The sequence below is a fragment of the Seriola aureovittata genome, chromosome 3, assembly GCF_021018895.1.
Source record: "Seriola aureovittata isolate HTS-2021-v1 ecotype China chromosome 3, ASM2101889v1, whole genome shotgun sequence".
Taxonomy (NCBI): domain Eukaryota; kingdom Metazoa; phylum Chordata; class Actinopteri; order Carangiformes; family Carangidae; genus Seriola; species Seriola aureovittata.
Genome location: NC_079366.1, coordinates 27,711,327 through 27,723,871, shown reverse-complemented (window position 1 = coordinate 27,723,871; position 12,545 = coordinate 27,711,327). Strand labels below are relative to the sequence as shown.

At 42.0% G+C, this 12,545-nt stretch overlaps 1 protein-coding gene across 2 annotated transcripts in view; it reads right to left on the bottom strand.

The window, feature by feature from the left end:
- The window catches only part of LOC130166082 (voltage-dependent T-type calcium channel subunit alpha-1I-like), a 140,064-nt gene extending 128,039 nt beyond the window's left edge, over nucleotides 1-12,025 (bottom strand). For both annotated transcript variants that reach the window (XM_056371419.1, XM_056371420.1), the window contains exons 1-2: nucleotides 10,288-12,025; nucleotides 5,356-5,489 (exon numbers count right to left, since the gene is read on the bottom strand). In XM_056371419.1, the coding sequence (XP_056227394.1) occupies nucleotides 5,356-5,489; nucleotides 10,288-10,380 (227 nt within the window). In that variant the 5' untranslated portion in view covers nucleotides 10,381-12,025. The remainder of the gene's footprint in view (nucleotides 1-5,355; nucleotides 5,490-10,287) is intronic.
- Between the last annotated feature and the right edge of the window lie 520 nt (nucleotides 12,026-12,545).

The following is a 12,545-nucleotide window of genomic DNA, read 5'->3' as shown; positions in this document are numbered from 1 at the left end:
CAATTTTGGATATTGCCCACACCTACTGCAGACTGACTCCAAAGATGTATTCAAATAGATCAAACTATGTTTATTTACTCATTAAACATATTTGAATTTTCTATAATATAGTGGAACTCTTGATCTGATATGAATTCATTTTAACTGAATCCGACACATTCAGTCGATTCCCTATGCATCACTGGAGGTGTGGCAGACCTGAGCAGCAGGTTCTGTAACACTGGCAGACAGTTTGGGATTTCGAAGATCGTCTAAACTATATTCAAATAAATGCATTAAAAAAACCACAGAACAGAATGGCTTCAAATTCCAAAAAAGGAAAGGACAATTTTCTTATGGACGGACATACAGTAGCAACTATCTAGCTAACAAAACAACACCAAAAATGTTGAAGACGCAAATGTTCACGTTATTAAAAGGCACGAGAGTAAAATATGTGAGGTTTTCAGCTGGAGTTATGTTCATCAGAATTAAACATGACAGACAGTAAGCATTCAGCCAGGGGTTGTGCCTGAGGGAGAACTTGCTCCAAGAGAAAACTTTCAGTTTCAATCTTGGACACCTGCCTACTCCACCCACACACACACACACACACACACACACACACACACACACACACACACACACACACACACACACACAAACAGTGTGCTCACACATTGTTCCCCACAATCCAACTGTGTGCAGGGGTCTGGTTCAGCTCCACAGGCAGGCTAAGCAGAGCCTGATGTGGAACTCATGCTGCTCCTAATCCCTTTCCTGCAACTCGCCTACTGTTTGTTTTCGCAGCACACTAGTTCCCAGGGGTGCAAAGTTTTATCATGCCCCCACCGCTGCCACACGCGCCGCATGTGGTGGATGTAAGACTGGGGAGTAATTGGTGGTGGTGGTGGCTAGCTCTCTGCAGCATTGTGCGCTGAGCATTGAGGTTTTGGCGCGCAGAGATGAGGTGACAGATCTCTGTGGCTGCTGCTCAAAGGAGGATGAGTGAAGGAAAGCCGAGGAGATGGAGGGCGAGGGGAGACTTTCGAGCTCAAACTGTCGGATCAGAGTGGAAAACAGGACCAGATAAAATATTATGAGAAAGCAAGATGATGGCAGTAGTACTTTCTCTAGCCTAGGGGCTGGAACAGTGCACTGGTGAAATTTATGGAAAATCTAAGGAAACCAGGGTAGTAAAAGTGAATGAATAATGTTCACCTTCCCTTAAGGGAGAAATAAGAAGAGGAGGAAACGAAAAGGCAGGCGAAGGAGTCAGGGAATAATGTGTAAGATGAAAAAATGCAAGTTGCAAATTGTGGGGAAAAAAAAAAAAACAGAAAAAGCTAAGTAATTCATCTAACACAGATGTAGGCGAAATAAAAATCCTAAGTACAAACATTTTCTTTTCACACAATATTTAATTAATTGAATCTTAATTAAAAATTAAGATAGCGCTTTTATGTTCTCTTCAGGGATTCTTGAAATGTTTGCAGAGGGCATTGTGGGAAGAATTATATCATGTGGTTTTTAGTGAAGTTCGTGGTGCAGGCTTTTCCCAAGCTGATCTGTTTTGGCCACCCTCTCTATGGCAGATAAAGGAAGTGTTCAGAGGGAGGGGAGATATTTTCTTTTTTACTTTTAATTCTTTTTGGCCAGCATCTCCGCATTGGCGTTTTTCAAGAAGCTTGTCACAGTAGCTGTAACAAGATTCAGAGCCACTCAGAACGCAGCCAGAGACAATGTATGAACAGCATTTACCAGGCAGGAAGGTCCAACAAAGACTCTGTTGAGGTGTTGTTATTGGAAATGGAAATCTCTTGAGAGTCCCCCATCGCTAAATCTCTGGAGGTGTTCTCTGGAACATTTTTAAGAAAATTCATTTAAAAATTAAAGGGGCTATTTGTAATTTCTCTCTGCTACCGTATGTGGTTTTGACAAGAGCTTCATCCATCGTTGCGTTTACAAGACAACAGGTTATAATTCACCCTCTGAGCAGCGCTACATCTTCAGGGCAGACTGGAAGCTACAGTGAGTCGCTATCAGAAAGTGACGACACAGGCCGCGGCTAGTTGGTTAGCATGCTAGCTTCAGTAGAAGAAAAGACATTATAGAGAGAGTTAACGTTGGTGTTGCTTTCCACCTCTAGAGACAGCTTCTGGTGAGTAAAGGAATGAAGTTTGATGCTGGACTCACAACGTTTTTTTCTACACTGGATAGTAAACAGGTGTTAAAGCTAACGCTGGCTATGTAGGAATAGCAAAACTTACAAATAGCTCCTTTAATCATTTTTCAACTTTATCATTCAGATTAGACGTTTTAGAGTTTAGGGTGGAGCTGCTGATGGGGAAACAATTAGTATTGCTGCTTGTGCTGTATGTCAAAGCCAATGCTGATGTTTTGAATGTCTCTTTAAAGACGCTTTATCCGACAGGAGACACAGATGTCAGATTTACGCACCATCCCCAGACAGCCTGCTGGTGTCATCTTCTGTTAAAAATCTGCTCACTGAATGTCGGGGTCTGCAGCTCTGCATGCTAATGATATCTTTAAAAGACTCGAAAACATAAAAATTATAGGATACAACTTAATTGTTTTGAGTCATCAAACCAGGTTAATTGCTTTAATTTTTACGTGCCAAGAGATAATGTGGTACCCCGGCTCTGGAAATGTCGGCTTCTTGCCATAGCTTTTTTTTTTCTGTCGTGTTCCTTATTCAGTCAACAAAACAATTTTCTTTTAGTATCTAGTAAAACTGGTTGTTAAACTGAATGCTTACAAGTAAAGAGTTACCATTAAAGGACCAATACTGCAGAGCTCTCGTTTTAATTCCTAATACAAACCAAAAGCTGCAGCGCTACAGCAGTTCAACTGTAATGATCAATGTCTTCCTGCCCTGGACAAGACTGTCAGCTGGTGTGATGTTTGGGAGCAAAGACAATCGATAATCTAATGTCCTCCTGTGGCAACGCAGAAAACCACCTCCATAGGACTGTGTGTGTGTGTGTGTGTGTGTGTGTGTGTGTGTGTGTGTACCATTTGATATAGCTTCAGAATTTTTGTAAAACCGTAACTGCTAAGGTAGATATGTACCTGGAACATCAGAGAGGCTTTCACACCTAACCTGTTTGGTGCAGTTCAAATGAACTCTGATGTCCATTTGATTTTATCATTATGGTCTGAAAGCTGTCACTCAGCCTCTAGTGTGGACTAAACCACAGAACTAAGAGCACTGAGAACGTGAGTCTTGTGCCATTTGTCTGTGGTCATTATTCATGTCACATGAAGTCCAGCTGCAGTCTAGACTAGTAACACTTAAAATCAGCCATTTCCTTGTGAGCTACCTGCGACACCGGAGAAGATAAACACAAAACGTGCAGTGCATGTGCTGCATGGCTTGCTGTAATGTCACCACACGGTAACCTTGCGCGGCAGCTGGATATCTCACAAGAGAGAATCCATCTTACCCGGCTCCAGGCCAGAGGCCTTTTCTAGGAGTTGACAAGGTCTGAGGCTGAGCCCAGACCACCTGGAGCTGAGGTTAGCATGGGAGCAGCCGGTGAGGTGGTCCCTGCTCTCCTGCCTGTAACATTACTGCCTAAACATTTAATTTTACTGCATTGTATGATTACTGCAAACATTACGTTCATTTGGAGGGAGAGAAAGAGAGAGAGAGAGAGAGAGAAAGAGAGAGAGACAGGAACTCCTAAAGAGGTTAGCATATAGCATCAGTTACATCAGAACTGTAGAGAATTTCTTCACTGAAAGAAGAGCTAGAAATTTTCACTCTGGAAAAGCTGATTCCACTCTTTCTCCCAATTGGCTGGTTAGGAAGGGTGCAGAATCTGATTGGCTGAAGTTAGCCAGTAGACAGAGATAAACAGATGGTTCATCCAATCACCTGCCGTGTATTTTTTTTGAAAGTGTCTTTTCCAAACTGTTAAAACAAAGCCTCCCCAGACGGTTGCGTGTGACAAACCATCTGGTGCATCAGGTTAGCAGGATGGCAGTCACCAAAACTGTCAAATGAATGAGTTATCTGTCAAGTTTGTTTACTGTAACTTAATGTTCAACTTATGTTTAACTTAATGCAACATAATGTTTAAATTCTGCCTAACTTAATGTAACTTAATGTCCAGTGTGATCATGAAACACGCTGGAAATAAAAGGCAAAAGTATGTTTTTTCCTTGGTCCAGACAAAATGAACTGAACTGCATGTATGACAGTGGCAATAATATGTTTTGACAGAAGTTATAAAAATAAAATCACACAGTGTGACTTACAAACAGACATTTGCATCCTTTGAAATGCTGAGAAATTTCACTTCAAATGATTAAAAAAAAAAAAACTCCTGCTAGCAGAGCATCAAGAGAGTGAAAGAAGACGTTCAAAGAGAAGTGAAAACAGGGAGAGCAATGCACTACCATCAAAACAGACTGCAACAGGTGGCGCGACAGGTGCTCTGAGCAAGACAGTAAGATATAGAGAGCGGGAAGGTGTAAGCAAAAAGGATGACAGGGATGCACGACATCACAAAGCGGATATCACGTCGCTTCAAAAAAAAAAAACTGACACAGGTTAGAGTTGGGAACAGTGGTTCAACTGAAAACTGATTATTTATTTTACACACAAGACGTGGATATTGTCTGACTCACTAGAATTTGAAGAGTTGATTTAAGGAATATTCCCCCGTGTATTGCTCTTTTTCATAAAGAAGCAGTTGAAGTGATTTTATTTCAAAGGTTTTGCCTCATGTTCATTAAGTCAGCAGTAACAGTCTGACCCTGTGCAAAATTCATGGGCGGGTAATTTCAGCCGATTCATTAAATTATGGAAGTGATTAGTTCAGCCGAATCACATTATTGGGTTATTGTCAGCTGTGTCCCAGGTGAAAGCCGGTGACTATCAACATGTTAATATTTAAAGTCGTGTTACATATTTAACACCGACATGATTGGCCACGCATGGTGGATCACAAAGTGTCGGGAGGACAAAAGAAGGTGGAGCTGGAAAAAAAGGGATTTGGAGCCTGGCCTTTAAATAGTCCCATGATAAATCATAATTAAACATCTGAACTTTCATTTAATTCAGATGTGCTGTGCTGTATGTGGAAGCTGCAGCTCCCACGTACAGAATTAATATCTAGGAAAACACATTTCTGGGAAGGAATCCTACATAAAGGATTAAAGAGGAAGCGTAATTTTACCCATTATGCTTCAATTTGCCCTATGAACTGTTTTCATTTGGTGCCGTCAATCACTCAGTTTTGCAAAGACGTGTTCGGAACAAAACCTCTCACTGAGGAGTCACTCTGAAAAGGAAGGGGAAAAAAAGAAAAAGAAGAAGGGAGCATATAGGGAACGAGAGGTCCTCACCCTGCCATGACGATGAAGAAATCCAGCCGGTTCCACGTGTCCCCGAGGTAACAGCGGCGGCCGAAGATTCCCAAGGCGACCATCTTTATGACCATCTCCAGAGCGAAGAAGATGTAGATGAACGCGTCAAAGGCCTGACAGACAGACATCAGGAGGGACAGAGACAACGTGTCACAAAGCAAACTGGCAGAGCATGTCATCGCTATTGTGGCTGGAGTCAGAAATAATGAGACGGGATGGGCTAAAACCAACCCGAGGTCATTTGTTCGATAATTCTGACTATTCTGTAATCTTTACTTTTTTATTTCTTGTTAAATAATATTTCATCCCCTAACCCTAACTTTATGTAATATTATGCAATCGCTCCATGATTTCAAAAATGAATTCCTGCCAACAGATATTTGAGTTTCCTTCCTTTTTTAACAGAAATCTTGAACACCTTGAAATGAATGGGTTAATGACCGGCCTTCAGCAGCAAGTGGAAAAACACCACCTGGTGCTGTGAATCTGTACCAACATGCTGATGGCATCCGTGGGTCCGTCCTGCCTGCTGTCAACAACATAAAGTGGTAACAGGGAGATATTATGTCTGCATGACTCATCTTTATGAAATGGGTATTCAGGGCGAACGGCAGGATGTGCGCACTAGATCACCTCAGGATTTCTCCAATATCACAGTGGCTGAATCCAAACATCTGGACTTTTCCCCCCCTGACTTTAAGGGCTCAAACCTGTGACATCTGGAAAGCCTAGAGCTGTGTTAATCCATAATTTATCATGTTTAAAAAGGCCTCGAGTGCACTTCCTGCAGACTTTCAGCAGAGAGTCCGCTTCAGGTACAGACCTACAGGTCGGCCACATTTTACATATACAACACAAATATTCATTTAAACAAATTCTTAAAATATAGGCGTATTAATGCATTTAATGATTCTATATAGCGTTGCTTGATATTGCAGACAAATTGCAGATGTGATTCCACTCAGAACCAATTAGATAAATAATGACATGGATAATAGGGTCAAGATCTTTTGGTCAAATCCATGGGAACTACTGAAGTCGGATGTCCAATCTCACTTGCATTTCATCCTCTCACTACCCAGCATCCTTTCCAACTTTATGTTCATTTTTTTTAATTCATTTATTTATTTAAGCCTCAAAGATCATTGGGGTTTGCAATGATGTCGAGATACACAGAAATACACAGGGTTGAAATTCAAAAGAGAAAGCTGAATGATTAGCGACTATTACTACAACATTTTTTTGTAATTGATTGATCATTTTTCAAGCAAAACTTACAAACATTAATTGGTTCCAGCCTCCTCAATGACCATTTTATACTTCTGTTCATCTTATGTGACAGTAAACTGAATATCTTCCGTCTTAAGCCTGGAGTGTGACACAAATTCAGGTTGTAGTGGAGGTAAAGTGGGATCATCCCCTGCACCAGGGTACGTATAAAATGGAAACTGAGCCATGAAAGGTTTTAGTAGCTTCCTCTTTCCTCCTCTTCTCTTGTGGCTTCGCCTCCCTGCTGATCTTTTACAACAGACTCTCTACCTACAACCATTTCATCTTCTTTCTCCCTGACAATTTCATATCTCCGTCTCTCCCTCCTGACCTCCTTCTCTCTATTAAAACTGTTTCTCTCCTTCCTCACCCTGTCCCCCCCCCCACCCTCTCCTCATTTGAGCAGTTTGCCCTAAACAGTGGGGTAATGGAAAATAATTTGTTTGAGCAGTAATCAGAGATAAGCCCCACGCCACAACCCACCCCCACCCCAACCTCACTCCCAGCTTTAATCAAGCATCTAATTAAAAGAAGAAAGAAAAAAAAATCCAAATAAATCAAAGATCTCAGCTTGCTAATGCGTGTTATTGCTGTTGTGAGCAAAAAGCCTAGATTAGCTGCTGTTCTTTTCTGTGTATACAGGGGGATTAGAGATGAACTGACGCGCTTGGCGTTGCCTGTAATTTGATTTTCAGAGGGAAGTACTGTAGGCAACACGATCTGCAGCTGAAGCACTGATGTGGAGCTTTGTTTTGTTACCGGCTCGCTGGTGAAGAAACAAAAAAAAAACTACCTACTCAGCAGTCCTGGAGGTGTGTAGAGATGCCAGACCGGCCTACTAATGTGGAGGAAGTGGTCAAAGGTGGAAGCCTTGACCTTTGTCAAACTAGAAAGATGGACGAGGTGCTACCCTGTGTAAAGTTCACGGACCCAAGGGAGATGAAGAATCCAGCAAATGTCAAAAACTTTCCTTCTCTGACATTTCATCAGCTCTCTGTCTCACACCCATCACTCCATTTTGATTTTTCTGCCTGTCTACCTGTGTCTTGTTTTCTTTTGCACCTCTTTATCACTATACTTCTGTGACCCATCTTACTCTCTTTTTCTTGTTTGGCACTCGAGTTCGAGCTGTCACTAAATTTTTTTGTCATTTCTTTGGCCAATCAGAAGAGAGAAGGCTCTGAGTCTCTCTTCTGATTGGCTGACTCTTTGGAGTGGTCAATTAGAAATATAGCAGATTTTAGGGAAACACAAATCCTGCAAGGTTGGATTGTGGGTTATGTGTTTATCTGTAAAAAAAAAAAAAAAAAGAATCTTGATCAATATATGAGACTTTTTTTTAACTCTCCAACATCAGTATCACCTTCCTACGTTACATAACTCCACCACTGTGTTTCAAATCTGTCTATACAAATAGCAAATCATTATTATATAAGTGAAAACTATTCAATTTTTGATGGTGAAAATGATTTAGGCCTGAAGGCTCCAAAGTTTCACGCCTTTAGCTCAGCTCAGGAAGTGATCAGATCAAAGAATGTTGCTATTATAAAAGACTCTGCAGGACGCGAGTGTCTCAGCTTGTGTCCGAGCTCAAGCATGTTCTGCATTTGTACTTGTAATTTGTGATGAAGGACGATGTTTGCCTGCAGTTTCTCTGTCTGGGGGCTTATTATTGATTCTCTTACATTTCCTGTTCGGTAAGATGAAAACACTGCCATCCTCGCACAACAACCTGTGATGTCTATGAGGATTCTCTCATTCCGGGTCATTAGATAGCTGGAAGGCAGTCAAATGCAAATGAAATTGCTGTTTGGTCGCAAATCCGAGAGGCGTTGATGAACCCTCCAGGATGAGTTGTGAAGCGTCCTCCAGACTATAATTGCAGTTGCCTCTGACTCCAACAGAACAGAACTAGACTTTAGTTATCATCCGAACCATCTTCCCAGACTTTAACCACTCACCCATCCACCAGCATATACTAGCTAACCAAATAACTAAGCATGTTTCCAGAGGTCTGTAAGTCTACATTTGTTAGAGCTTATAGATTGTGCTGGTGAGGCACCATTGAAATCACGGCATTGAACAACGGATTTTCTAAGAGGAGTGTATTGACCGTGGCGCTGTGGCCCACTAAATCCATGCTGATATTGAATAGGGTCTATAGATACTTGGAGGAGAAATTCTATTAGGTCCAACTCACCAGCCTCCTCCCCCAGGGAGTGTGAATCAATCCACCGTGTGTGTTGGCTGTTGTATGATGAGTGTGGTGCCTTGTGTGTGTGTGTGTGTGTGTGTGTGTTGTGTGTGTGTGTGTGTGTGTGTTCATGTGAGCATGTGAAAAACAAGACACCGGGGTGATTCAACAACCGACAGACTGAAGACATACGTGCACACGCTCGCGCACAGATGTTACACCCACTCAGGCCACCTTTGACAGAAGCAAGAAGGAATTCTTGCGTCTTGCCAGATGACGAGGAAAAGCTGCTGAGGTGCCGTACGTGTGAAAGTCATGCTCGCTGCACCATAAAGACCACATGCTAGCAGTGAGTCACCGCCAGGAGTTACAGGACCCAGCATGGGAGAGGGAGTGCGAGGGGGTGGGGGTGGGGGGGGGTTGAGAGGACGAAATACAGAGAGGAAGAGAGTGAACAGTCTTAATGTCAACACAAGCATGTAGGAATGAGTGGATATCTGTGCACACTTCCTAGAAGCGCACTCTTCGCTCTCTGCTTCTAGGAATATGTGTACGAATGTAGCTCGAGGTTTGCGCCTGTTCCTTTACATGTACAGCTCCCGTACGTAAGTTCAGTCTTATATAGGTTATATATAAAATATGTATGGCTGAGAACAAGTGTGCACTTTTTGTTGACGCATGTTTGTTAGTGTGTAAGTGCTTTTCTGCAGTATGAATGTAGAGCCTCTAATCAAATATACATGATCCTGTGTAAGTACGTACTTTTAGAAATAGTTACCAAGTGCGTCAGAGAAGAGAAAGACAAAGGTCTTCAGCCACACTACAAGCTTGTAATGCTCATCGTAAAGAAGGTCAAACTAAAAGTTGAGGTCGTGAAGTAAATGTAAATACTGAACAGAGGGTGGTGTGAGTGTAAATATCAATAACTAAGTAGCTGGATAAAGCAATGGACTGATCAAAAAAAACAATAAGGCAATCATTGGGTGGAGTAGATGGGTGCAAAACGTAGATTTGCTATAAAGATGGACATAGTTTTGAAGACGTCACTCATAGGATTCTGAGGAGCTGTTTTGAAGCTCAGAGTGGGCTGCTCCGCCGTTACCATCTTGGCAGCACCTGACTCCACCTAACTCCCAGCTAATCCAAAAAATGGGCAAAGAGGTGGGACGTGTGTGGAGCCGAGACTTTGGTCCATGCTGGTTTGTGGCAATACGCTCACCCACCTGTCACTCAAAGTGGCCCGCCCTCAATTATGCAGAACTTTAAGCCTTAATAAAACTTAAACAGGTGAGTTGCAGCGAAGGGGTTAATTTTCAGATATGCACAGATTTAAATCCTCAGAGATTTAATGGGGGTTGCTCAAAACTGGAGCAGCAATAGTGGCAAAATCATCATTACAAACGTGTGTGTGTGTGTGTGTGTGTGTGTGTGTGTGTGTGTGTGTGTACCTGTAGAATTTGGCATCGGTCCGAGGAGCAGTCGATGTTCTCACAGGGCTGGTACATCCCCAGGGTGACGCAGTTCAACAGGATCACCATCATACTGACACGTTCAAACCATGTGGAAACACAGCTGGTTAAGGAAAACAGCTGACAGAGCAACAGATCCAATCTTCAGAATAAAGAAGAAGTGAGTTTTCACAGGGCACATACTTTCAACACAACTGTTGAATATCAGCAATAAATGACATTAAATTACTGAGTCTCTGCCTAAATCCAAACATTGTGATGGAACTGGTTCGAATGAAAGAAAACAAAGTCTTTAAAACAAACTTTACTGCTGCTCTAATGCCAGAAATCATCAAGACAATCATCATGCAAGAAGGTGAGGATCAACGTTCAACACTCTGCTGCCTACAAATGACAAGCTGCATGGAATCTTAATGGAAACTGGAAAACTCACAAACAAACAAAAAAATCACATTTTGAGCCCAATCTGAACTGATTACATGTTTGAGGACTGATTTGAGTTCAGACGTATTGTGCTGGCTGCAATTTCCTGAAATTAGTCTTGTGAATTGCTTTGGGCTGAGCCTTCAAAATAAAATCATGACAGTATAAGAAGTAAAAGCTAATGCAGAATGTAATTCTTTTTTTTTTTTTTTTTATTATTTTTTATTAAAACAGTGTAATCATCCCAATAAGTGAGTATTAAGTGACATTAATGAGCAAGTCATACTGTAGTATGATAGTAAATGTTATGTTTTGACTGTAAAGTCTGCAGTTTCACACACTGCGCAGAATCCCATCACTCCTACAGGCCTGTTCTTTACCAACAGACTAACAAAAGTTCATTAAAGACCTTCAAAGTCAGTATAACTGCATTAGAACTGCAGCAATTTTACCAGAACTAGAGTGAACGAAAGGCTCAAACCTGTAGGGTCCAATTCAGTCACAAAATGTCATAGTTTTCCAGAGTACAGCTTTGACTTTAAAGGCCAGCCATGATTTCTCTGAAACTGCTAATGGCTAAATGTTTCTGTTAAAGTGCAGGCCTCAAGAGCAGTTATAACAGAGAACGTACTGTTTGCAGCAGCAATGAAAAATACAGTGTGTGATATTTACAATGTGTAAAGTTTTCTCATTTTACTGTATTACTCTCTGGACATTCACATAAACATCCACAATTATAAAGCTAAATGATCTCTAACAGACGCTAAGTGAATTTAACACAATTTAATTCTACCATCTACTGTCAGTGTGACCTAAAGCAACGCACCGACGCCCTGCTGGTTCAGCGGTTCCTATGGGGAAAGTTCACTTCTCTAAATGCTGCAGAGAGACAATATCTGCGCTGATGCCGAATGTTTGGAGAGCACCGTGGCGCGAGCAGGACTCGTTTTGAGGACAGAAACGGACAGAAACAAAGCAGCAGAACGTGACAGAGGGATTCAATATGTATTTCCTATGTGTTCAGGGGGTGAGCACACTCCTCAGCTAACAAGCGTGTGAAGGAGGATGTGCTGTAATAGCCCAGGACGTCCAGTCTCTCCCCGAGGCGATGCAGTCCAGGATTGCTGAAAAGCTCCCGCAGCAGCCTACATCACAGCGCCCGCAGGTCGGCAGCAGCTCCAGCAAGAAAAAAAAAGAATAAAAAATGGTGAACCTGTTCTTTCCTTTGCTATAATGCAGGTTTGAACAGACAGGATTAAATTCTTCAACATGTTTCTCTTGGCCCTGCCTGAACCTTCCTACAAAGAGATGGACGACTGTAGATATCACAGCATGGATAAAGATAGGCTGTGTGTGGGCAAAACACATGCATACACATAAACACACACACACACACACACACACACACACACACACACACACACACACACACACACAGACAGAGCCTCGCACACATGCAACCAAACACCCACTCATCAACACACACATAAGCAGAAAAGTACACATACGCAGATTTGCACGTGCAACCAAAATGCTGAAAAACATAAAACGCTCGCAACTCGCCCACACACTCACACACATTCACACGCTCACACTCGCTCACTCTCACACACACACACACACACACACACACACACACACACACACACACACACACACACACACACACACACACACACACACACACACACCCTCAGTTGTGTGCATTAAGTCTCTTATTAAATCAAACATTAAATCGATGTGTGTCAGCTGATGGGGATCATTTAAAGATAAATATTCAGCACAGCAGGGAGCCATGTTTAATATTGATGTCC